Source organism: Scyliorhinus torazame, chromosome 7 (genome assembly GCF_047496885.1).
Source record: "Scyliorhinus torazame isolate Kashiwa2021f chromosome 7, sScyTor2.1, whole genome shotgun sequence".
Lineage (NCBI taxonomy): Eukaryota > Metazoa > Chordata > Chondrichthyes > Carcharhiniformes > Scyliorhinidae > Scyliorhinus > Scyliorhinus torazame.
In genome coordinates this window covers 106,962,006-106,988,487 of record NC_092713.1, presented here as the reverse complement: position 1 = coordinate 106,988,487, position 26,482 = coordinate 106,962,006, and the positions used below count along the sequence as shown (strand labels likewise).

Below are 26,482 nucleotides of genomic sequence, written 5' to 3'. Positions count from 1 at the left end.
ATCGGTTCCCATCCCCCTGCCACATTAGTTTAAACCCTCCCCAACTGCACTAGCAAACACACCCGAGAACATTGGTTCCGGTCCCACTCAGATGCAGACCGTCTGATTTGTACAGGTCCCACCTCCCCCAGAACCGGTCCCAATGTCCCAGGAATTTGAAACCCTCCCTCTTGCACCATCTCTCAAGCCACGTATTCATCCTAGCTATCCTGTCATTCCTACTCTGACTATCACGTGGCACTGGTAGCAATCCTGAGATTACTACCTTAGAGGTCCTACTTTTTAGTTTAACTCCTAACTCCCTAAATTCAGCTTGTAGGACCTCATCCCGTTTTTTTACATATATCGTTGGTGCCTATATGCACCACGACAGCTGGTTGTTCACCCTCTCCCTCCAGAATGCCCTGCAGCCGCTCCGAGACATCCTTGACCCTTGCACCAGGGAGGCAACATACCAACCTGGATTCTCGTTTGCGTCCGCAGAAACGCCTGTCTATTCCCCTTACAATTGAATCCCCTATCACTATAGCTCTGCCACTCTTTTTCCCGCCCTTCTGTGCAGCAGAGCCAGCCACGGTGCCATGAACTTGGCTGCTGCCACCTTCCCCTGGTGAGCCATCTCCCCCAACAGTTTCCAAAATGGTAAATCTGTTTTGGAGGGAGATGACCGCAGGGGATCCCTGCACTGCCTTCCTACTCTTCCTCTGTCTGTTGGTCACCCATTCCCTATCTGCCTCAGTAATTTTAATCTGCGGTGACACCAACTCACTGAATGTGCTATCCACAACTTCCTCAGCATCGCGGATGCTCCAAAGTGAGTCCATCCGCAGCTCCAGAGCCGTCAAGCGGTCTAACAGGAGCTGCAGTTGGACACACTTCTTGCAGATGAAGGAGTCAGGGACACCAGAAGGGTCCCTGAATTGCCACATCTCACAAGAGGAGCATGACACGGGTCTGAGCTCTCCTGCCATGACTTAAACCTGAAGTTAAATTTGAACTACATTACACAGCTAAGAGAAAGTCAAAGAGAGAAAAGATAAAAAAAAACACTTACCAGTCACAAGCCAATCACTTACCTGCTGTCTGTGATGTAATTGCTCCCGAGACTCCCTCACAGGTCTGCTTCTCTGCACCTCCTTGAGATGAGCACCAAATTCCCTTAACCAGTTAATTAATTTACTTAATCAATTGTTTTGTTTTTTTGGGGGAAACTCAACCCCAAACACCAAACTCCAAAAAACACAGCCCTCACTCACCTGACCCGAACTCAGCCTTACCCAAACTCAGATACGCTCTGTTTGCTTCCAGCACTCCTTTTCTAAAGGCACTTCAGCCACACCTTTTGTATCCTTCCTGATTTACAGTCAGCCAATAGGCCTGCTCCCGGAACTGAACTGCCGAAACTAACAGCTGACCTGCAAGGTAAGGAAGTTTTTAAACAGTACTTACCTCTCCCAGCACCACTTGCTCCCTGTGGCCGCTCCCGAAACTGAACTGCCGAAACTAACTGATAATAAAAGCATTTTACCAGAAGGTTGCTTTGAATGCCCTTGGATCTCTGTCCATGATTCCATCATAAAACTACCAAAATATTATTGCAGTAAGAGAATCTGGAATATGATTCTGGGACAGCTGGCCAACAGCCTGTGGTTTTATTCAATCACTCATTGGTTTGCTCTGGATGTTGAACGCTCCTCAGTTGGAACTTGCCTCATTATTAAATGTGACTGTGGCCCAGTTGTCCTGTCCTTTCTTCAGCAGGAAGACTATGTTTCCTGACTGTACTTCCAGCTCCCATTCATTATTTGGGATGAAGTTAAACAACACCCGGTGAGGTGCACCCTCCAGTGTCCTGCAAGGAAGAAGTAAATTTATTAAAATCTGAAGTCAAACCCCTTTGTACTGTCTTTGTCAATATAGAATATCACAACAGTAGTCCATTTTATGATTGGTTTATCTAGACGCATTCCTTTTAAAGCCTTTAGAACTTTTTCTTGCAGTGCTACATATGAATTAGGAGCAGGAGTAGGTCACTCAGGCCCTTGAGCCTGCTTTACCTTTCAGTAATATCATGGCTGACTCAATTGTGGCCTCAACACTTATCTTCCTACCCCCTATACTCTTTTGATTTCCTTGTCAAGCAAGAACCTATCTAATTCAATTTTAAACATAATCCTGCCTCCACCGCTCTCTGGAGAAGAGAGGGTTCCACAGACTCACAATCCACAAGCGAAACAAATACTTCTCATCTCACCTCTGCCTTAACTGCAAGACCCCTTATTTTTAAACTGCGTCCCCTAGTTCTAGTCTCTCCCACAAGGAGAATCTGTGGGATTGTCAAATTTCCGATACCTTTTCTTATAAAGTTTATTAAACTTTATGACTATAAACAGAGAGGCCTCAAGAAGGCCTCCAGCTAGGAGTTAAAGTGACTCACTCTTTCAAAAAGAATGATAACTAAAATGAATCTCAAAATGCTTTACAACTAATGAAGTAATTTTGAAGTATAGTCACTGTTGTAATGTAGGCAACACAGCAGCTAATTTGCACGCAGTAGGCTCCCACAGACAACAATTTGATAATTATCAGAGAATCTGTTTTTGTGATGTGGATTGAAGGATACATACACCAGGCCTGCTTTTCGTCGATCTTGTACATCAATTCAATGAGGCAGATGGGACTTCTTCTCCTCTGCAAGATGGCCCTCTGACAGTGCAACACTCCCTCAGTACTGCACTGGAATATTAAGCTTCATTTTTGTGTTCAAGCCCGGAAGTGGGCTTTGAACCAGGAACCTTGTGACTCAGAGATCCAAATGTTACCACAACTGCCTAGTTAGGAAATGGTTTTTGAATGGCAGTAGAACTGAACTGCAGTATTCAAATTTCTCCACAGAACACATTTCTCTCAGCTGTTGGAGATGTAGCACAGTGGTTAGCACTGTCGCTTCACAGCCCCAGGGACCCGGGTTCAATTCCCGGTTTGGGTCACTGTCTGTATGCAGTCTGCGCATTCTCCCCATGTCTGCATGGGTTTCCTCCGGGTGCTCCTGTTTCCTCCCATAAGTCCCAAAATACGTGCTTGTTAGGCGAATTGGACATTTTGAATTCTCAGTGTACCCAAACAGGCGGCGGAATGTGGCGACTAGAAAATTTTCACAGTAACTTCATTGCAGTGTTAATGTAAGCCTACTTGTGACACTAATAGAACACAGCACATACAGTGCAGAAGAAGGCCATTCGGCCCATCGAGTCTGCACCAACCCATTTTTTTTTTTTTCTTTTTTTCTCAGCATGGAAACAGGCCCTTCGGCCCAACCAGTCCATGCCGCCCAGTTTTTAACCATTAAGCTAGTCCCAGTTGCCCGCACTTGGCCCATAACCCTCTATACCCATGTAACTATCTAAATGTTTTTTAAAAGACACAATTGTACCCGCCTCTACTACTACCTCTGGCAGCCCATTCCAGACACTCACTACCCTCCGAGTGAAGAAATTGCCCCTCTGGGCCCTTCTGAATCTCTCCCCTCTCACCTTAAACCTATGCCCTCTAGTTTTGGACTCCCCTATCTTTGGGAAAAGATGTTGACTATCTACCTTATCTATGCCCCTCATTATTTTATAGACCTCTAAGATCACCCCTAAGCCTCCTACGCTCCAGGGAAAAAAGTCCCAGTCTATCCAGCCTCTCCTTATAACTCAAACCATCAAGTCCCGGCAACATCCTAGTAAATCTTTTCTGCACTCTTTCCAGTTTAATAATATCCTTTCTATAATAGGGTGACCAGAACTGCACACAGTATTCCAAGTGTGGCCGTACCAATGTCTTGTACAACTTCAACAAGACGTCCCAACTCCAGTATTCAATGTTCTGACCAATGAAACCAAGCATGCCGAATGCCTTCTTCACCACCCTGTACACCTGCGACTCCACCTTCAAGGAGCTATGAACCTGTACTCCTAGATCGCTTTGTTCTAGAACTCTCCCCAACGCCATACCATTAACTGAGTAGGTCCTGGCCTGATTCGATCTGCCAAAATGCATCACCTCACATTTGTCTAAATTGAACTCCATCTGCCATTCATCGGCACACTGGCCTAATTGATCAAGATCCCGTTGCAATCCTAGATAACCTTCTTCACTATCCACTGTGCCACCAATCTTGGTGTCATCTGCAAACTTACTAACCATGCCTCCTAAATTCTCATCCAAATCATTAATATAAATCACAAATAACAGTGGACCCAGCACCGATCCCCGAGGGACACCACTGGTCACAGGCCTCCAGTATGAAAAACAACCCTCTACAACCACCTTCTGTCGTCCAACCAATTTTGAATCCAATTGGCAACCTCACCCTGGATCCCATGAGCTTTAACCTTCTGCAACAACCTACCATGCGGTACCTTGTCAAAGGCTTTGCTAAAGTCCATGTAGACAACGTCTACTGCACTGCCCTCATCTACCTTCTTGGTCACCCCCTCAAAAAACTCAATCAAATTTGTGAAACATGATTTTCCACGCACAAAGCCATGCTGACTGCCCCGAATCAGTCCTTGCCTCTCTAAATGCTTGTAGATCCTGTCTCTCAGAATACCTTCTAGCAACTTACCTACTACAGACGTTAGGCTCACCGGTCTGTAGTTCCCAGGCTTTTCCCTGCTGCCCTTCTTAAACAAGGGCACAACATTCGCCACTCTCCAATCTTCAGGCACCTCACCGGTGGCTGCCGATGATTCAAATATCTCTGTTAGGGGACCCGCAATTTCCTCCCTAGCCTCCCACAACATCCTGGGATACATTTCATCAGGTCCCGGGGATTTATCTACCTTGATGCGCTTTAAGACTTCCAGCACCTCCTCCTCTGTAATATGCACACTTCAAGACATCACTATTTATTTCCCTTAGTTTCCTAACATCCATGCTTTTCTCCACCATGAATACCGATGAGAAATATTCATTCAGGATCTCACCCAACTCTTGTGGCTCTGCACATAGATGCCCTTGTTGATCCTTAAGAGGCCCTACCTTGTCCCTAGTTACTCTTTTTCCCCTTTATGTATCTGTAGAATCTCTTTGGATTCTCCCTTGCATTATTTGCCAAAGCAATTTCATGTCCCCTTTTTGCCCTCCTGATTTCCCTCTTAACTCTATTTCGACAATCTCTATACTCTTCAAGGGATCCACTTGATCCCAGTTGTTTATGTAAGTCATATGCCTCCTTCTTCTTTTTGACCAGAGTCTCAATATCTCGAGTCATCCAGGATTCCCTACTTCTACCAGCCTTGCCCTTCACTCTAAAGGGAATGTGCTTACCCTGAACCCTGGTTAACACATTTTTAAAAGCCTCCCATTTACCAGCCGTCCCTTTGCCTGCCAACAGTCTCCCCCAATCTACCTCTGAAAGTTCCTGTCTGATACCATAAAAATTGGCCTTGCCCCAATTAAGAATTTTAACTCTTGGGCCAGACCTATCATTTTCCATAGCTATCTTAAAACTAATGGAGTTATGGTCACTTGTCCCAAAGTGATTCCTCACTAGCACTTCTGTCACTTGCCCTTCCTTATTTCCCAAGACGAGGTCAAGTTTTGCCCCCTCTCTAGTCGGTCCATCCACATACAGAATGAGAAATTCCGCCTGAATACACTCAACAAATTTCCCTCCATCCAAGCCCCTAATGCTATGGCTGTCCCAGTCAATGTTGGGAAAGTTAAAGTCCCCTACTACTACCACCCTATTATTCTTGCAGCTATCTGTAATCTCCTTACATATTTGCTCCTCAATTTCCCGCTGACTATTTGGGGGCCTGTAGTACAGTCCTACCAAGGTGATCTCTCCCTTCTTATTTTTCAGTTCCACCCCATCCCCGTAACCCCTCCTAAATTTTTGGACACTAAGGGCAATTTAGCATGGCCAATCCACCTAACCTGCATGTCTTTGGACTGTGGGTGGAAACCGGAGCACCCGAAGGAAACCCACGCAGACACACTGAGAACGTGCAGACTCCGCACCGACAGTGACCCAGCGGGGAATCGAACCTAGGATCCTGGCGCTGTGAAGCCACAGTGCTATCCACTGTGCTACCATAATAATAATAAAGATTATTATTATTCGATGGAGGCAAGGAGAACCCACAGTGGAGATGTAAGAACAGACAACTATTCTGGATGATGATTTTACTGCCTTTCAAGATTATGGAGTATTTTACAGACCTTTCTCTGGGGAGATTAAATGAATCAGGTGAAGTTTACAAAAGGGGCAGATTACACGTGATCTGCGGGAGCTGCAGTACAGGGATGACCTTTTCGGAGATACAAAGAATGTAACAGCACAAGCAGTGTTAATTGCAAAGTCATTGAGTGTTCCATTGTATTTAGGTGATGGCCGTTAATTGGGAATTCACTGGTGTTCCTACATAAAGGAGAAGGCTGAAACTGCAATTGTTGGGTTTGGAGGTGCATGTTTGTAATGTGTGCCTCTGTAATTAAAAGCTTACAAGTGCGTAAAGATTACACTCCCATTCTATCTTTCACCAGCAGACTTTCTGGAGTAGAACAGAACCCAAATCCATCAAGAATAACAGTGACTTAGAGCTAACAATTTAGCCTCTGCTCATTAGTGCTGGAAATACTGCCCATTCTGTGGATCGTCATTCCTGTAGTATGCATTCCTATCAGAAATAGCCATGATTTGTTCCATAACTCACTGCAGCCACACATCATACAGAATATACTGGTATTCTTGCACCACTCTCAACGGCCGTGTACCAACCAGCATACAAGCCTAAATGCTGGCCGGAGCTCAAAGTAGAACAAAGCAGTGAGTAAGATTCACTTACTTGAATTTTTCTGGAACTTTCTTTTGAGGAACAGGTTCCGGTGCCTGTTCATTAAATTAGAATATCTCATTAAAGTGTTGAAAAACACCAAACTGCACTGAAAGATACATAGGATGTGCATTAATTACTGAAGATAATCCAGAGGAATGGAAGGCACTGTTGCTAAGTTTGCAGGTGATACAAAGATCTGTAGAAGGGCAGGTAGTATGGAGGAAGCAAGGGGGCTGCAGAAGGATTTGGACAGGCTAGGAGTGTGGGCAAAGAAGTGGCAAATGAAATACAATGTGGAAAAGTGAGGTTATGCACTTTGGAAGGAGGAATTTAGGCATAGACTATTTTCTAAATGGGGAAATGCTTAGGAAATCAGAAGCACAAAAGGACTTGGGAATCCTTGTTCACAATTCTCTTAAGGTTAATGTGCAGGTTCAGTTGCTAGTTAGGAAAGCAAATGCTGGTTTGACATTCATGGCAAGAGGGCGAGAATACAAGAGCTGGCATGCATTTCTGAGGCTGTATTGGGCTCTGTTCAGACCCTATTTGGAGTGTTGTGAGCAGTTTTGGGCCCCATATGTAAGGAACGATGTGCTGGCCTTGGAAAGGGTCCAGAGGAGGTTCACAAGAATGATCCCTGGAATGAACAGCTTGTCGTATGAGGAATGGTGGAGGACTCTGGGTTTGTACTCGGAGTTTAGAAGGATGAGGGGGGAATCTTATTGAAACTTACAGAATACTTCAAGGCCTGGATAGAACGGACGTGGAGAGGATGTTTCCACTTGTAGGAAAAACTAGAAGCAGAGGACACAATCCCAGAGTAAAGGGACAATCCTTTAAAAGACAGATGAGGAATTTCTTCAGCCAGAGGGTTGTGAATCTGTGGAATTCTTTGCCGCAGAAGGCTGTGGAGGCAAAATCACGGAGTGTATTTAAGACAGTGATAGATAGGTTCCTGATTAATAAGGGGATCAGGGGAGAAGGCAGGAGAATGGGGATGAGAAAAATATCAGCCATGATTGAATGGCAGAGCAGACTCGATGGGCCGAGTGGCCTAATTCTGCTCCTATATGGTGGTCTTATGGTATATACGTCCTGTGTAATTCACAGGATACAGGAGTACAAGACACTTTTAATCTCCAAGGTTTCAATGGTTTGTTGCATCTTATTGTGGAGGACTGACTAAACCAGACTAAGAAAGTATGGGCAGCAATATCATAACGGGGCTAAATGATCTCACCTAGGAGTGGAATGGCATCGCTTTCCCAAAGTTACAGATGGAGAGAGGGCAACAATAATCATCAAGGTCTCCATTTATGATTACTATTGATATTGTTATATTATTTATTCTTTGTTTATAAAACAGGTCATTGTTATTTAATTGTGTAAAGGATACACAATGTACTGTGATGGTTGACCAAAAGTTTTCAATAAAATATTTTATTAAAAAAAAGATTACTATTGATTGAGCATTAACGAAAAGTCCACATGTAGGGCAGCACGGCGGTGCAGTGGTTAGCATTGCTGCCTCATGGCGGAGAGGACCTGGGTTCGATCCTAGCCAAGGGCTACTGTCCGTGTGTTGTTTGCACATTCTCCCCGTATCTGCGTGGGTCACACCCCCACAACCCAAAGATGTGCAGGGTAGGCCACACTAAATTGCCCCTTAATTCGAAAGAAAAAAATTAATTGGGTACTCAAAAGTCCACATGTATGGTTATTTGATAAGGTTTGGTCGCCATGGATCCCTGGAATGAATCAACTACTCGCACTCACAAACCAGATTCACAAAGAAAGAATGATCAGCTTGCACCACTGCTACATGTTGAACTGTTACCATCAGGTCAGGAAGGGAAGGAGGGATAAAAGTTTGTACATTTTCACACTCCCTGCCTTCCTGGTGATCTGAACCAGATAACTTGCTTGTATGTATTCTTTTGAAAGTTATCCTTTTGAAGATTGGACAATGTGGGATCTAACATATTGTTGGCACAGTTTCTTTGGGCTGTGGGCCTCTGAATATGCCCAAATGGGCTGTGAAGGAAAAATTCCAAATAATATACATTAGAAATCAGCAGATGTAGGTTGGCACAGAGGATTGGGTTTTCACAGAGCCAATAAAGTGGAGAAAGTGAGAGAGTGAGAAATGAAAGTGAATCAGCAATGCTGAATAAATGTAGCAGGAAAAATGGAATGTTAGAAATCCAAGAATAGGCAATCATAGTAGAAGCATAAGTTAATAAATAGCTCCAGAAAATTATAATTTTATCTTGACCAATAAAATTGTACAGTAATTACAATTCTTTTAAAGCACTGATACTTTCTCCAGTACTGAATGCAGTTGCACAATGGATATGTAGAACAAAAGAGTTTCCAAATGACAATATAGCCCAAACTAAGTAGAAACAGCAGAATTAAAATTTAAGCATGAGCATTTTCCGTAGTTTCAGCTCAGATTTTCTCATTGATATTATGGAGGGGCTAATGGCTTTGGAGGGGCATTTTGGACTTCATGCGGGAGGTATAATAAGGAAATTTGCCTGCGACAAAAAAATTGGCCCTATAGTTGATAGTGAAGATAGTAGCTGTCGACTCCAGAATGATATCAATGGTTTGATTGAGTGGACAGAAATGTGGCAAATGGAATTCAATCTGGAATAGTGTGAAATAATGTATTTGGGGAGCGCTAACAAAGCAAGGGAATACTCACTAAATGGGAGGATGTTGAGAGAGGTTGAGGAAGTGGGACACCATGGAAGACATGTCCACAGGTCCCTGAAGGTGGCAGCACAGGTGGTGGAGAAAGCATATGGAATGCTTTCCTTTAATGGGCGAGAGATTCGATGCAAAAGCAGGGATGTAATGATGGAATTGTATAAAACACTGGTTAGGCCACAGCTGGAATTCGGTGTACAGTTCCATTTGCCACATTTCTGGAAGGATAATGTTGCTCTGGAGAGAGTACACAGAGAGATTTATAAGAAAGTTGCCAGGGCTTGAAAATTGCAGCTGTGAGGAAAGATTGGAGAGGCGAGGGTGGTTTTCCTTCGAACAGAAGAGGATGAGGGGTGACCTAATTGAGATGTACAAACGTATATGAGGGGCCTAGACATGGTAAACAGGAAAGATTTGTTTCCACAGCTGAGGGGTCAATGCCAAAGAGGCATAGATTTAAGGTTATTGGTAGAAAGATTAGAGGGGACATGAGGAAAACCTTTTTCGCCCACAAGGAGGTGGGCATATGGAATTCACTGCATAAGTTGGTAGTTGAGGCTGAAACACTCAACTCGTTTATAAAAGGTACCTGGATCTGCATCCGAATATCATTCTTTCAGGGGTTAATTGTTGGAAATTTTAAAAATGTAAGAAGAATGTTATATTTTAATTCTGGCTCATTATTTTCTTTCTCTTTCTATTAGTTCAATCTCTTTTCTTCCCCCCCCCCCCCCCCCCTCATTTATTTCTCTTTGTATATCTGTTTTTGCATTGAATGTATTCACTTTTTTACTTCCTTCTCAGTCCTTGCTCTGCTCATTTCTCAATCCTTCAATCTGATTGATTAAGGACATTGTCCTGCTCAGTCAGATCCCAGATCGCCTTCCCTCACTTTGATGTTATCGGATGGCACTGTCAGCAACTTGCCATGTTAAAAATCTAAATGTTCACGGACAAATCTAACTAAAGGCACAGGCACTTTTCAATTCTCTAGCAACATACGGAGCATGATTCCAATTTGAGGTGTTTGAGAGTTAGGTAATGGTAAGCCAGTTTTGTTTATTATACATCAAGCCCTAAGACTAAAAGAATTTCTGACAGAGGCAAAATGGGGTGAATTCGCAGGGGAACCAGGTGCAACTCAAAATTCATTCCCCATCTACATAGACTGGTGCAGTGGCACCAGAACAAAGACATTTCAGGGCATTTCTTTCCCCCAAAAAAGTAACTTTTGCATAAAGTCTACTGGATAGAAAACAGATTAATTGGTGTAATTAATACCTGTGGTCTAAGCCAGATGTTCATGACTTTTTGTTTAACCAATTTTAAACAGTAAAATGTACCTGAGGCTGCAGGGGAGCGAAGCCAGAGAATGCATCTTTGTCAATGATTGATGCTACCACCTAGAATCCAAGAAAAAAGCAGCTGGAATCAGTCTGTAATCTTTTCACGTTGGTAATGTTCTGTCAGGTCAGCAGTTTGCACGATGCTGACTTGGTTAATAACCACCCCCCCCCCCCACTTTTAATATAAACTATTTATATGAAAACACACAACAAACACAAGTTCATTCATGAAAGTCCATAAATGTGACTCTGAGCTGCTGGTCATCTGTCATTTTAAACCTCCAACTTGCTCTCACTCTGATATCAGTTTACTGCAGAGTTCCAATAAAGTTCACGCAAGCTCGAGGAACAGCAACTATCTTTCAGTTAGGCACATTACAGCCTTCTCAACTCAACATTGAGATCAATCACTTTATTTCCTTTTGTCTTCACGGGTTTTGGGTTTTCTCTCATTTTTTTTATTCCCTCCCCTGACCGGCATCCCACCCTCGCGCAGTGTGGCCAGGGTTTCTTGGTGATCCGGAGCCTTTGATGAGAGCATCACCAGCAGCTGTAGTGGGTGCATCACCAGCAGTGATAGTGCATACTTCACCACCAGTGATAGTAGGTGCATCACCAGCAGCTTTAGTGAGTAATGCACAATCAATTGCACAAAGACGCGAGTTGAATACAACTGAGGCTTTATTACACTAAGATGTGTGGCCTCCTACAGCAGCTGGCGAAATGGCTGCTGTATGGGGAGCACACATATTTATACTCCGACTACTGGGCGGAGCCAGCAGGCAGGGACTACCCCCGTACCTGTAGTACAGGGCCTTACCACACATCTCCTAATATATACACAACAGTGGTGATTACCACAGTGAGTGCATCACTGCCAGCAGCTATAGCGGGTGCACTGCCAGCAGCTATAGCGGGTGCACTGCCAGCAGCTATAGCGGGTGCACTGCCAGCAGCCTAGCGAGGGCACTACCAACAGCTATAGTGAGGGCACTGCCAGCAGCCTAGCGAGTGCACTACCAGCAGCTATAGCAAGTACATTACCAGCAGCTATAGCAAGTGCATTACCAGCAGCTATTGTGGGTGCATCACCAGCTGCTCCCTGTGGGAATCACCGGCATTGGCCCCATCACCTCCTCCTCCCTCAGGGTGCCGGATGCCCATGGACTACTCCATGGGACAGGGGCGTGAATGGAGCTAACCCTCGAGACTCCCCAGTCACCTGGCTCCACCAGTTCTGGAGGCCCACTCTGGCCTCAAACAGGATCTGCATGCTCGTGGCTATGGAGCACATGGAGTGGACCACCTCCATCTGGGACTGCGCCACATCACGCTGCGGCTGTGCCACCACCTTCTGAGTCTGTGCCACATCAGCCACTGACTGTGCCATTTCCCTCTGGGACTGGGGTTTCCCTCTGCATCTGTGCCAAGTCGGCCAGCACCTGGGCAATGCTGCCAACGTTCTGAACCATGGCCCGCTGTGTCTAGGCCACGCTCAGGAGCGCCGCTGCAATGTCCAGTGGCTCTGGCACATGGCTACCTGTGAGAGCGCAACCCTTCCCAGGGCCTCGTCCACCGCCTGCACAGATTTCCCCAGGCCTTGGACATGCTTATCCACGGCCGAAATCCTCGCCCCAAAGGCCTCCACCACGGACGCCACCCCTGTGGTGTTGGCCTGAGTGGCATGCATGGCCAGCACCACCTCCTGCTCACGGTTCGACTCCTCCACCTGCACCCCTCATGTAGTTCCTGGCTGTGACTGCATCTCCACGATCAATGGGTCTGTCCATTCCAGAAGAACAAGACACATGATTACACCGCGGGCTGGGAGGGAGTGAGGGTGGTGGGAGTGTGTGGGGAGGTGTGGGGTTGAGGGTGATGTGAGCGTGGTGTTGGGGTGGGTGACACGCGTGCCACGGGAACCTCAACTCAGCGGGATCACGCTTCCTCGCCCGAAGCCAATCTCCACCCCAGTGACTGCCCTTTCCTTGGGCCCGCCGACCACGTATAGGGCCCGCTGTTCTGCCGCAGTGAGGGGACGCAGGACCGGCGGTCCCCCTCTTCTCCCACTCCTGCCGGTTATTGGCAACCTACTCCTTGGGGGGGGGGGTGGAAACACGGTGTTAGTTCAACGCATGCAGCCAAGGAATAGGTAGCTGGTGGCTTCAGTGGCCAAGGCGGCGGGTATGGGTGCCGGCATGTGGTGCAGGGTGGGGGTTCGGCCGCCCTCCTGGCGAGGAGCGGGGGGTGCAGGGTAACGGGTATGTGGGACAAAGGTTGGTCAGGGGCTGAGTGCTGCCTACTCACCCTGGCCGCCCTGAGGAGGCCGTGTAGTTTGTTCTGGCACTGCTGGCTGGTCCAGACGGTGTCGCTGACATCCTCGGTCACCTGCACCCAGGCACAGCAAACGCCGGCGGCTGGCATCCTCCTTCCCGGGCCAGGGTACAGGGTCACCCGCCTCTTCTCCACTGCGTCCAGGAGAGCCTCGAGCCCGGCGTCCATGAATCTCGGGGCCGCCCTCCTTGCTGCCATCTTGTTGGCTGGGATGGTGTGTGTGTGTGTGTGTGTGTGTGTGTGTGTGTGGGGAGTGAAATGCTCCTGAGTGTCAATCACAAAACCGGTGAATCCAGCACAGTTTCTCATTGGAATCGATTGTGTTCCACGTGGAGCCGGTGCTCGCCACTTAACGGTCACGGACTCAGTCAAGGTCCGACACCAGTTTTGTTGTTGTGGAAGCCCACGAATCCTGTCCCGGCATCAACACTTAGTCTCAGGAACGGAGACGTCTCAGGAACGGAGAATTGTCGGGCGGTATGTGGCGCAGTGGATAGCACTGGGACTGCAGCGCTGAGGACCCAGGTTCGAATCCCGGCCCTGGGTCACTGTCTGTGTGGAGTTTACACATTGTCCCCATGTCTGCGTGGGTTTCACCCCCACAACCAAAAAGATGTGCAGGTTAGGTGGATTGGCCACGCTAAATTACCCCTTAATTGGAAAAAATAATAATTGGGCACTCTAAATTTAAACAAAAAAAGGAATGGAGAGTTCTGCCACATAGATTTTTAAAACTCTTTATGAGATGTGGGCATCATTGACTGAGCCAATTCATAGTTGCCCTTGAACTGGTCATTTCAGAGTCAACCACACTGCTGTGGATCAGTAATCTGGAGTAGTCATATGTAGGCCAGTCTGGGAAAGGATGGGTTTTTACAGGAATCAAGAATGGTTTGGTTTCATGGTCATCATTAAACTTTTTATTGAATTCAAATTTCACCATCTGCCACGGATGGGATTTGAACCAAGGTTCCCAGAGCATTAACCTGGGCTTCTGGATTACCAGAGCAGTGACAAGACCATCACACCGCCTCCTCCCCATAGTAACAGAGGTCTGCAAGCTCCACACAGAGGTCATTTTAACTGAATGCAAGAGTGACTCAGCAGCTTGTTTTACATCTCTCTGGATTTTTTATTGCAACAGAAATAAAAATAGTAAGTGACATGAAACAGTTGCGGAGTCACTACCACGCATTTTACACTGTTACACAAAGACAGACAGCACGATTCTCCGGCCTCATTGCGCTCTCACTTGAGCAAGATGAGGCCGTTGAATAGCGGGAGGGGCGAAAACGAGAACCGCGCAGAACCTGCTAGATGGATTGCTGCGGTGAGAGGAGGAGATGAGAAACCATCTTCGCTCACAGGCAATGAGCCAGTGGGCATCGGGCACACTGCCCCGGTCTATTGGGGGGGGGGGGGGGGGGGGGGGGGGGTTGCAGCCCTGGTTAGGAGTGGGCCGCCATGGTGGGATGGGTGTATCGGATCTGGGGAGGGACCCTGCAGGGCAGTGGGGGAGCGGATGTGTGTGGGTCCACAATGCCAACCCCTGTACCGTGTGTTCCCGTACTGGGGACAATGCTACTCCCTGCCTGTCTGCCCCACCGACCACCCATAACTCGCACTGACCACGGAGGCCTCTGGCAATGCAGCTGAAGGCCATTGATAATCGGGAATTGGCAATCATGGTTAACTGAGCATGTCACACATCCCAAGTGGATTCCTGAGGGTGGGCGGACCATGTAGCATGGGAGGCTCATTGCCGAGCATCCCAATCACACCTTGATGCATGGACACGGTGCTTGAACGCTGCGGAAGGCAGCACATACACGCAGCAGCCAACATCCGATGACTTAAGTGATGGGCCCCAGCCTTGGGCACATGTCCTCGGCCGGGTGTGCATGGGCAGGGAGTGTCGAGTGGGGGTTAGGGTATGTCTGGTGGTTGCCCTGCATCATGGAAAAAGAGCCAGAGGCGTCATGCTGATTGTGTTCAGTGTATTTTAATGTTCCTCGTACAAGTGTAAACCTCTGCCCCATCCTCCCTCCCCCTCCAAACACCTGACAAAGCCCCCTCTCCTCCCTGGCCCAACACAGATTCAACTCCTCACCCCCCCCCCCCAACCTACCCTCATTTCCCTCCCCCCAAGTCCCCTCGGTGATCCAATTTGCTTGGCCCTCCGAGCTCCATCTAGGTGTATCCCCAGGATGCACATCAGAGGTGGAGGCAGCCAGCTGCTTACCACATCCCGTGGCCTTTGATGCCCCTGGCGGGCATCCTCTGGGAGCTTGAGGCCAGAGGGCCCCGGCACACTTGACGCAGCATATGCATAGCCGTGCCGCGCTGGTCCGGGTGTTGACTGCGAGACGTGGCCTCAGAGGGGTGGAACTCGGGTGAGCTGCTGGCCATCGTCGCCAGTCCATAGGATGGGTCCGGGTTGCCACCCAGCGCCCCCTCCTCCCGGCCGGTGCGCATAGGGCCCTGGAGTGCATCTCGGGATGGTGGGGCAGCTGGTTCAAGCCCCGGCTGCCTCTGCACCATCTGGCTCTGCCAGCTCTAGTAGTTCCCCAATGTCTGCACCATGGTTTTGAAGCCTCTGGGACTCCTCCAATCGGCTATGGACCAGCTGGGGTGTGGCTGACATCTCCCTCTGGTCCTGGCCACTCCTTATCATCTCCATCAGCTCCGGGTAAACGTGTTCCAGAGGCTCAGCATCAGGCTGGGACCCAGCTGGGTCCTGGAATCCAGCAGCCCTCCTACTGCTGTTACCTGGGGATTCCTGCCTCCACCTGATGTGCATCAGCAGCAGTGTGGTGCTCACCAGATTAGCACTGTTGTTTCACAGAGCCAGTGACCCGGGTCTGATTCTCAGCTTGGGTCACTGTCTGTGCAGAGTCTGCACGTTCTCCTGTGCCTGTGTGGGTTTCCTCCGGGTTCCACCCACAAGTCCCGAAAGACATGGGGCTGGATTCTCCGCACCCCAACGGCGAAACCATGGCTGGCGTGGGGGCGGAGAATCCATTTTCCCCGCAAGAAATCAGGACCAGCGCCTTTCCCCCAATTCTGTGGACCCCGAAAAGCAGCGTACTCGGGGAGTACACCGCGCTGCCTGTGACCTACTTGGGGCCATTGCCAGAGGCCTGCTCCGCCATTCTCCGCCCCCCGACCAGCTGAAGTCCCGACGGCGTGGAACTAATGTGCTCCAGCCGGTTGGGATACTCGCGTGGTGGCTGCGGTCTGAGTCCGCGGCCACCCTGGTCGGGGACGAGCCGATCGGTGGTTGGGCGGGGTCGTTATAAGCGGACAGTAAATGCTTGTGCGGACGTGGAGGGTCGGGCGCACAGCTGATTGGAGGGTTTCTTTTTTGGGTCCATGCTGAACAAATCACTTGATAATCAAGTTCACAGATCTAAAATTCAAAATCATTCTGTATTGTCTGATGAAGTGGGAATATTTTAGGGATAATTCGGTACCTTGGCCTCTCCCAGGAAGTCCTGTTTTTCCAGCTGAGCTACTATTTTTCTCTTAGGTCTGAAGAGTTCTGTTGGCAGTTGTAAGAGTTGAAACAACTCCTGCTTCTGTGAAGAGGAATCACGGATTAGATCCAGTCGACACGTGACAAAAACACACCGTACCTCCCAACCCTGCAGGAGCTATCAGAATACGGCACACGGCATTTTATCGCGGGAGCAATTGCTTTCAGCTCTTTAAGTTTATTTTCACTATAGTTCCATCATCAAATCTTGTCCTGATTCAATACAAGATGTGACATCTCTGACTGATGTTTAACTGACATCAGTCACAAACCCAATGACTAAATGTCTTCACTGAAGGAAAGATGATTTCTATCCTCGCCATTCCTGCATGTTAGTGAGACCCATGAAAACAAAGAACAAAGAAAAGTACAGCACAGGAACAGGCCCTTCAGCCCTCCAAGCCTGTGCCGACCATGCTGCCTGTCTCAACTAAAATCTTCTACACTTCCTGGGTCCGTATCCCTCTATTCCCACCCTATTCATGTATTTGTCAAGGTGCCCCTTAAACATCACTATCATCCCTGCTTCCACCACCTCCTCCGGCAGCGAGTTCCAGGCATCCACTCCCCCGTGTAAAACATTTGCCTCGTACATCTCTTCTAAACCTTGCCCCTCACACCTTAAACCTATGCCCCCTAGTAATTGACCCCTCTAACCTGGGAAAAAGTCTCTGACTATCCATTCTGTCTATGCCCCTCATAATTTTGTAGACCTCTATCAGGTCGCCCCTCAACCGTCGTTCCAGTGAGAACACACCAAGTTTATTCAACCTCTCCTCATAGCAAAATATCAATCGAGGCCTGCCCATTACTGCATCAGTCTGAAGCAGAGATCAACTGCTTAATCTATCAGCTGAATAAAACTTCTGAACTGAGGTTACTCCCTGTGCTAGTTATAGTTGATTCTTATTGCGCACATTTAACACGGCCAGGGAATTAGTGATATTTAAGCAATTATATCTTCTTCCAGGCAAAACTACACAAGCATTCTAGGAAATAATACCCAAATCAGTAAGAGGAGTAGACAGGAAGATTCAGTGGGCACAGTAAAGAAAAGGTACAGTGAGAGAAGGCCTGTGAACATCGGAATAAAGCCAATACCAGAACTGCTTCCAGAGCTTGATCCACAAAGTTGGACTTGGCCTCAGTTTTAAAAGTTAAGGCTTTCTTTAAAGCCTCTTCGGCTTCATTCCATTTCTTTATAGTAGCATATGCCAGTGCTACATTGTGAAGTACCTAGACAGGTCAATCAAAGTTTTTAAGTACAGAGTAATCTTCCACCTGTAAGTTTAAAACATCATTGTTAATAACAATCATTGATACATGACCAAGTAAATATTCTGTGACTTTACTAACCTTGCATATTCAGGAATTGGACACGAGACTTCATGTGCCCAGTTTCCAACATGCCTGATCTTACAACCAATGTTTTGGCAAAGTCAAGCTGGTGAAGGCACTGGCATACCTGGGCTCTGTTACCTACTTAAATGAGCAGTCGGACTGTTACATATTACATTTTGTTTTCAACTCCATCACAATTCCAGTCTTATCCGAGAAGATTAGGTGCACCGGAATGTTTGGGAGCTTGGCTGCTCAGGTCACCCTCTTAAACGGGAGACGATAGGGAGTTGTGAATTTACATGTTCATGTGTCCGCAGCTAAATGTTGCTGCACATGATCATTGCTTTTATCTCAATGTCTCTGCAATTGAATGTTTTTTTAATCCAAGATTACTTTTCTTCACTATTCTTGCATGCTGCTGGTTTTGGCATGGCACTTTACAATAGATCAGAATGGGCATTCCTGGAATGGTTCTTAACACGTAATTGAGATGAACCAATGAGCATATTCTGGCCATGACCATTGATAGTGCAGGAGCTGTTCTGAGACAGTTTAGCGCACACCTGCTGGTCACCTTCACTGTGCGGAACAGGCTGCTATAGTATTAGCATCCTTCCAACCCATTCCAAGGAACATCTGCCACATCAGGGCAGGCAATCCACAGTTCACAGCTCTGTAAGCAAGTGATGAATATTCATTTGGACAGGGGAACATGTTCATCATTTTTCCTGTGGGTGGAGGCATTAGTTCAACACAGTATTTATATTTTGCCAGGTAGATGTTGTTCTCATCTACAAATGGTCACACATGTACTTATCTAATAATGTTGAGATAACGTTCTTCACATTACCCATCTTTTCATGAAATGAAAAGCTTTTCAATCAATTCATAATCAGGTTGTATCCACTGTAGGAAATCCGCCTGCATGTTATCCAGGGAGCAACAATGTGCAGCACTAGGTGGTTCCCACATTATTTGGAGCAAGTGAAACACTGGGTAGATTTAGATGAATAATAGTCTCTTCCATATGTCTGCCAATCAAACTTGAAAACATCCCCATCTCAGCATTTGTTTGTAAATCTGTGACCACCATCAAGAAAAGCTTTAGCATACTGAAAGAATGTGCACAATCCACAAAGTGCAGCTTTTCACAACTCAGCTTTTTGCCACACTTGATGGACCCCACATGAAATCCCTGCAATGTTCAGCAGTTCATTTACCATTACCCTCGGACAGCTGCATTGCTTCCTCTTTTGGAGTTAGGGATGCAGTCGGCAATCTATCCAGATGATAGAAATATTTTTACCGAAAGATGGTGCTCATCTTCAGAGCTCACCTTCCTTTTTGTCACTTCTCTCAGTAAGATCATCAGTGTTCCCTACTTGTTTCTACTGCAGTCTTGTGAACACTTGATCTTTTCTGTCACCACCACAACTGCACTTTTCCTGGTGAGCTGGGAAAGGACAGTTCATTTCCCCCCTGCCCAGCGCATCATCCTGTTCAATATACTTACTTGGCAAGTGCACAGCTTGTACCTCAGGCCCAACTGGTTGTAGTCGATCAACTGATTCCCTCTCATACGGTTAAAGGCTTCAATGAAGTCCCTCAAGGCCTCGTCATACCTGAGCACAGAATGCGGAGCAACATCACAAAGAAAAACTCAATTCCAAATATACATCACACAAGTAAATGTTCAAATTAAATGAATATTTTCATCAAGAATTATTGAATTGCAGGATCTAGAATGTATATAGAACTGCGCTCAAAAGCAGCCTCAATAAAAGCAGTGCTATATGAGTCAGTCATAATTCTCACATCAACAGTTTTTTTTAAAAAGTTTCAAAGATGTAATTCTAGATTATTGCAACTGTAAAGATTAATTTCACGCTTTTCCAAAACATTTGCTCTGCTCTACCACTGGAACCTATAAGCAGTCTCTAATTTCAATTGGAAGTGGTAGCATTTGACTCCAAAACAACATAGGAAAGCAACTTACTTTTCATTTTTATACAACGTTATTCCACGTTGAAAGAAAGCGACCGCCAAGTGCTCATCCCTGCAGATGCTTTTATCAAATGCCTAGAGAACAAAGTGTACGTATTAATCTTTCTTTTCAATCAAATTCCCCGATTCCCCAAAGCCTGTCCACCATCTGCAAGACAAGTCAGGAGTGTGATGAAATACCCTCCACTTACCTGGATGAGGATACCTGGATAATAACGGTTCTGTGGGGCGATGTTCATCTTTCACCACAAAACAAGAAAATGCCTGTTTTCAACTTACAGGCAAAATTGTGGGAACAAAATAAAATGATGCTGAAAGTGTTAGAGCAGAAATGCTGACCATTCTCCTGCTCATAATTAAAAAGAGTATCTTACACCGAGGCAAAAGCTGCCAAATGCTCTGACTGGAACTGGTGTAGTTTGGTTTGAGAAGTCCCTTCAGGGTCTGTCTTGGCTCCATGGTAACATACTCACCTCAGAAAGTTGAGACTCCAGTGGAGTGCTGCAATGTTTGAGGTGATTTTTCAGTGAGATATTAAACCTACCATTTTCAGGTGGAGAAAAAAAAAAATCTCACAACTCTATTTGATGAAAAGGAGGGTTCTCTTGGTGCCCAGCTAACAATCTCTCAAACAACATCACCAAAACAGTTTTCATTTATCTTACGCCTTTTGTGGGGTCTTGTGAACATATGAGTTGTTGGATTTGGTTCCATTATGAGTGTGACTATATTTCATTAGCTGTGAACCAGTTTGGAACATTCGCAGGAGGTGAAAGGTGTTGTTCAATTATAAATTCTTCCTCTTCGCACAGGTTTGTCCAGTTACAACTTGTGGAATTTGGATCCTTGCACCCTTGTGCTGGTCTTTCTCATTGTTATGCTGCTAAACGCAGCTCCCTAAACATGAAAGCAGAATTGGAGACCCCAAATGTACAATGTTAATGCAGAGGGCTCCTGTAGGAAACTTGGTCATCTATAATCTAAAATTCGTAAGCGCTAAATAGGAGTGTGCTTTTATTTAATGCAGAGACTCCATTAAAAATAATTAATGATAATAATCTTTATTGTCACAAGTAGGCTTACATTAGCACTGCAATGAAGTTACTGTGAAAAGCCACTAGTCTCCACATTCCGGCGCCTGTTCGGGTACACTGAGGGAGAATTCAGAATGTCCAATTCACCTAATGATGCACCATCAATTACGACGAGATGAGAGTAGAGAGTAATCGAGGCTTTATTACGCAGAGATGTGCAGCCTCCCGCAGCAGCTGCCGAAATGGCTGCAGCTTGGAGAGCCCACACATTTATACTACTGGGCAGAGCCAGCAGGCAGGGATCTATCCCCGTACCTGTAGTACAGGAGCCTTACCATATTACATCTCACCTGTGTACTATATACAAACAGTGGGTGACTACCACAGTCACCCACTGTTAAAGAGTCCAGCGGGGGTGGTGGGAAACTACTTACATGTAAGTGAGCATTTGTAAAGTGTACAGTTCTGGAGAAGTTCATAAATTAGGCCGGTCGGGTGCCTTGATCCTCCGTTGTGAGCGGCGCAGTCCCGGTGGCGATGCAGGCGCTGGCTTGATCGGCGGTGACTCCGGGAGCGTGTAGTCCTCATCTTCATCCCCGGGTGGGACCAAGGGGAGGACGTATCATCCTGGAGCAGGGGCTGTGGTGAGATGTGCTGGGGGAGGACGGGTGGCGCGGGGCAGATGGGGGGGGGGGGTCCAGCTGGTGCCAGGACACTGAGGGAGACTGTGTCCTGGCGGCCGTCGGGTACGCCACAGGCATACTGCGGGTTTGCATAGAGTAGCTGTACCCTCGCGACCAACGGGTCCGCCTTGTGGAGCCGCACGTGTTTGCGGAAGAGAATGGATCCTGGAGCTGCCAGCCACATTGGGAGCGAAACCCCGGAGGTGGACTTCCTAGGGAAGGTAAAGAGACGTTCATGGGGGGGGTTGCATTAGTCCCAGTGCAAAGTAGCGATTGGATGGAGTGGAGGGCATCGGGGAGGACCTCCTGTCAGCGGGAGACCGGGAGACCGGGAGATCTTTAGACTGTAGGGCCAACAGGACGGCCTTCCAGACCATCCCGTTCTCCCTCTCCACCTGCCCGTTTCCCCGGGGGTTGTAGCTGGTCGTCCTGCTCGAGGAAAAGCCCTTGCTGAGCAGGAATTGACACAGCTCATCACTCAAAGGAGGATCCCCGGTCGCTGTGGACGTAAGCGGGGAAACCGAACAGAGTGAAGATGCTATTGAGGGCCTTGATGACTATGGCAGACATCATATCGGGGCATGGAATGGCGAAGGGGAATCTGGAGTATTCATCGACCACGTTAAGGAAGTATGTGTTTCGGTCAGAGGGGGGGGCGGGGAGAGGGGCCCTTTGAAGTCCATGCTGATGCGTTCAAAGGGACGGGAGGCCTTCACCAGGTGTGCCCGGTCTGGCCGGTAGAAGTGCGGTTTGCATTCCGCGCAGACTTTGGTGACCACCCTGACTTCTGCAATGAAGTAGGGTAGGTTGCGGGCCTTTATGAAGTGAAAGAACTGGGTGACCCCTGGGTGACAGAGACCATTGTGCAGGGCCCAGAGTCGGTCCACTTGTGTGCTGGCACATGTACCTCGGGATAGGGCATCGTTGAGCTTTCCAGGGCGATACAAAATCTCGTAATTGTAGGTGGAGAGCTCGATCCTCCACCTCAAGATTTTATCGTTTTTGATCTTGCTCCGCTGTGTGTTATTGAACATGAAGGCAACCGACCGTTGGTCAGTGAGGAGAGTGAATCTCCTGCCGGCCAGGTAATGCCTCCAATGCCGCACAGCTTCAACGATCGCTTGGGCCTCCTTTTTGACGGAGGAGTGCCGAATTTCGGAGGCGTGGAGGGTGCGGGAAAAGAATGCCACGGGTCTGCCTGCCTGGTTGAGGGTGGCGGCTAGAGTGACGTCTGATGCATCGCTCTCAACTTGAAAGGGGAGGGTCTCGTCGACCGCGTGCATCGCGGCCTTGGCGATGTCAGCCTTGATACGGTTGAAGGCCTAGTGAGCCTCGGCCGTCAGGGGGAAAACTATGGAGTGAATGAGTGGGCGAGCCTTGTCCGCATAGTTAGGGATCCACTGGGCATAGTATGAGAAGAACCTCAGGCATCGTTTGAGTACTTTGGGGCAGTGGGGGAGGGGGAGTTCCATGAGGGGGCGCATGCGATCGGGGTCAGGCCCTGGAACTCCATTTTGCACCACATAGCCGAGGATGGCTAAGCGGTTGGTGCTGAACACGCACTTCTCCTTGTTATACGTTAGGTTCAGGAGTTTGGCGGTGTGGAGAAATTTGGAAAGGTTAGCGTCGTGGTCCTGCCCGCAGATGGTGATGTTATCCAGGTACCATTAGGTCCATCGCCCGTTGGAAGACCGAGACCCCATTAGTGACGCTGAAGGGAACCCTAAGGAAGTGGTAAAGGCGGCCGTCTGCTTCAAACGCCGTATATTGGCGGTCCGCCTTGTGGATGGGAGCTGGTGTTAGGCAGATTTCACGTCCACTGTAGAGAAGACCCGGTACTACCACTTGGGCTCTCCAGGGGCTTTGCTGGCCTCGACGATGCCTTCCCGCAGTAGCCGCTGGACTTCCGACCTGATGAAGATCCAGGACACTGTACCATCTGCTCCTGGTGGCGACGGGTTTGCAATCCAGGGTGAGGTTCGCAAACAGGGAAGGTGGGTCGACCTTAAGGGTCGTGAGGCCGCATATAGTAAGGGGTGGTAGGGGCCCGCCGAATTTCAGAGTTAGGCTGTGGAGGTTGCACTGGAAGTCTAGGCCGAGTAGCAAGGCTGCGCAGAGGTTGGGGAGAACGTAGAGCCGGAAGTTGCTGAACTCTACGCCCTGGGCGGTGAGGGTGGCGGTGCAGTACCCATGGATCTCCACAGAGTGGGATCCGGGGGCCAGGGAGATTTGTTGGGTAATGGGGTGTACCGCGAGGGAGCAGCGCCTTACCGTATCGGGGTGGATGAACCTCTCAGTGCTCCCGGAGTCGAGAAGGCAAGATGTCTTGTGACCATCGACTTTCACCGTCCTGGTCACGGTTGCGAGGCTGTGTGGCTGGGACTGGTTGAGCGTGATGGAGGCGAGCTGCGGCTGGTGTTGGTGGGCCCCAGGCTGGTCGGCGGCGGTTGCGGGCGATAAGGTGCCCAACGAGCAGGGGTCCTGAGGCACCGTCCAAAATGGCTCCGGAGATGGCGGCGCCCACGGGGCGCACATGGCGGGCAGCATTAAAGATGGCGGCGCCCACAGGCCGCACAAGGTCTGATTTGGGGGGGGGGGGGGGGAGAAGAGATGGCGGCACCCACGGGCCGCACGTGGGTTGCAGGGGCGAAAATGGCGACACCCACGGGTCGCAGGAACAATGGGGCTGGTTACAGCGGCGATCGACCAGGCCTGGCACATCGCAGCAAAATGTTCTTTCTTCCCGCGGGCCTTGCAGAGTGCGCTATGCGCCATGCAGCGCTGGCGGGGGTGCTTTGTCTGCCCACAGAAATAGCACTTGGGGGCCCCCCGGGTTGTCTGGCTGCGGCGCAGGCTTGGGGTCAGTCGCTGGTGAGGTCCACGATGTCCAGGATGAGGTTGCCGTGCAGTCGGGGGCATACGCTTGTACATTACGGGAGGCTACCGTTAGCAAGGTCGCAAGTTTCTTGATCGCTGCGAGGTCGAGTGTACCCCCTTCTAAGAGGCGCTGGCAGATGTATGCCGACCCTATGCCCGTAACGAAAGCGTCCCTGATTAGGAGTTCGGAATGTTCAACGGCCGAAACTGCCTGGCAATCACAGTTCCTCACCAGGGCGTGCAGGGTGCGCCAGAAATCTTCCAATGACTCACCAGGGAGTTGTTGCTGCGTGGACAGGTGGTGCCTGGCGTAGAGTTTGTTGATCGGCCGTGTGTAGTTCTCTTTCAGAAGCGCCATGGCCTCAAGTGTAGTTGGGCGCGTCCCGGATAAGAGGAAAAATATCGGAGCTCAACCGTGTGTACAGGATCTGTAGTTTCTGTACCTCTTGAGGGTGGTTCTGTTGCTGATCCGATGTAGGCTTCAAAGCAAGCTAGCCAGTGGTCTAAGGCCGACGTGGCGTTGTCTGCTTGAGGGTGCAGCTGCAGGCAATCTGGCTTGATGCGAAGGTCCATCGCTGTAAAATCTCTGCGTAATAAATTGATGCACTATCAATTACAACGAGACGAGAGTGGAGAATAATTGAGGCTTTATTATGCAGAGATGTGTTGCCTCCTACAGCTGCTGCCGAAATGGCTCCAGCTCGGTGAGCACACACATTTATACTCCGCCTACTGGGCGGAGCCAGCAGGCAGGGATCTACCCCCGTACCTGTAGTACAGGAGCCTTACCGTATTACATCTCATATGTGTACTATTTACAAACAGTGGTGACTACCACACCTAACAGTATGTCTTTCAGGACTTGTGGGAGGAAACCGGAGCACCCGGCAGAAACCCACGCAGACACAGGAAGAACGTGCAGACTCCGTACAGACAGTGACCCAATCCAGGAATCGAACCTGGGACCCTGGAGCTGTGAAGCAACAATGCTACCCACTGTGCTACCATGCCAATTAGAGGCTATGGATTCAAAATTAATAAATTTCAAACGAACCAGAGATAAAAGAAATCCCCTTACTCACGATAGTTGATGTGAAGAATGGAATCTCACCATGAGTAACTTTTATTTCAATTACCTTGTTTTAAAGTTTGGAGGGAAACATTTAGTTCTGACCAGGATTGAAGATTGTAGTCAGAGTTGGTTAAATACTCTGTGGAACGCGGTGACGGCATGCGGGAGGCGGCCGCACAATGGAGGGCTCCCGTTCGGGAACGGCATTTTCGGGGCTTTAAGCCCGGTCCCAGGGTCCATGGAGGCAGCAAAAGCAGGGAGAAGGCACAGCGAAGGGACAGTAAAGGAAAATGTTGAGGGTGAGCAAAAATACGGCCGTAAAAAAAACAGCTGAAGGTCCGTCGGGGAGTGGAAAGGTCACCGCGGGGTCACCAAGGAAAATGGAGGCTGGAGCACCAGGGGAGGCCGCATTGCTTATGGCTGAAGAAATAACTAAGGTGATGGCTGCGGAATTCGAAAGGCAGTTTACAAAATACATGGAGACAATGAGGAAGGAGATGAGAGAGGTTGTGTGCGCACTGGTGGAGGAGGCGATTTCCCCGGTAACGACGGCGGTGGCGAGCACAGTGGCGGAGGTGCGAGAGCAAGGGGAGGAGACATTATTGCAGCACGGTGATCAACTTACCTCGATGGGGAAGGAGATGTGGAAGGTGATGGAGATTAACAAGGATCTGCGAGGAAAAATGGAAGACCTGGAAAACAGATCCAGGC

The 26,482-nt window shown here is 48.4% G+C and overlaps 1 protein-coding gene across 1 annotated transcript in view; it reads right to left on the bottom strand.

The window, feature by feature from the left end:
- The window catches only part of ncf2 (neutrophil cytosolic factor 2), a 74,448-nt gene that overhangs the window by 43,260 nt on the left and 4,706 nt on the right, over positions 1–26,482 (bottom strand). Inside the window, exons 2-8 of the mRNA XM_072511226.1 lie at positions 20,098–20,180; positions 19,615–19,723; positions 17,862–17,996; positions 16,699–16,803; positions 10,889–10,948; positions 6,840–6,883; positions 1,711–1,852 (exon numbers count right to left, since the gene is read on the bottom strand). Coding sequence (XP_072367327.1) covers positions 1,711–1,852; positions 6,840–6,883; positions 10,889–10,948; positions 16,699–16,803; positions 17,862–17,996; positions 19,615–19,723; positions 20,098–20,180 — 678 coding nt within the window. The remainder of the gene's footprint in view (positions 1–1,710; positions 1,853–6,839; positions 6,884–10,888; positions 10,949–16,698; positions 16,804–17,861; positions 17,997–19,614; positions 19,724–20,097; positions 20,181–26,482) is intronic.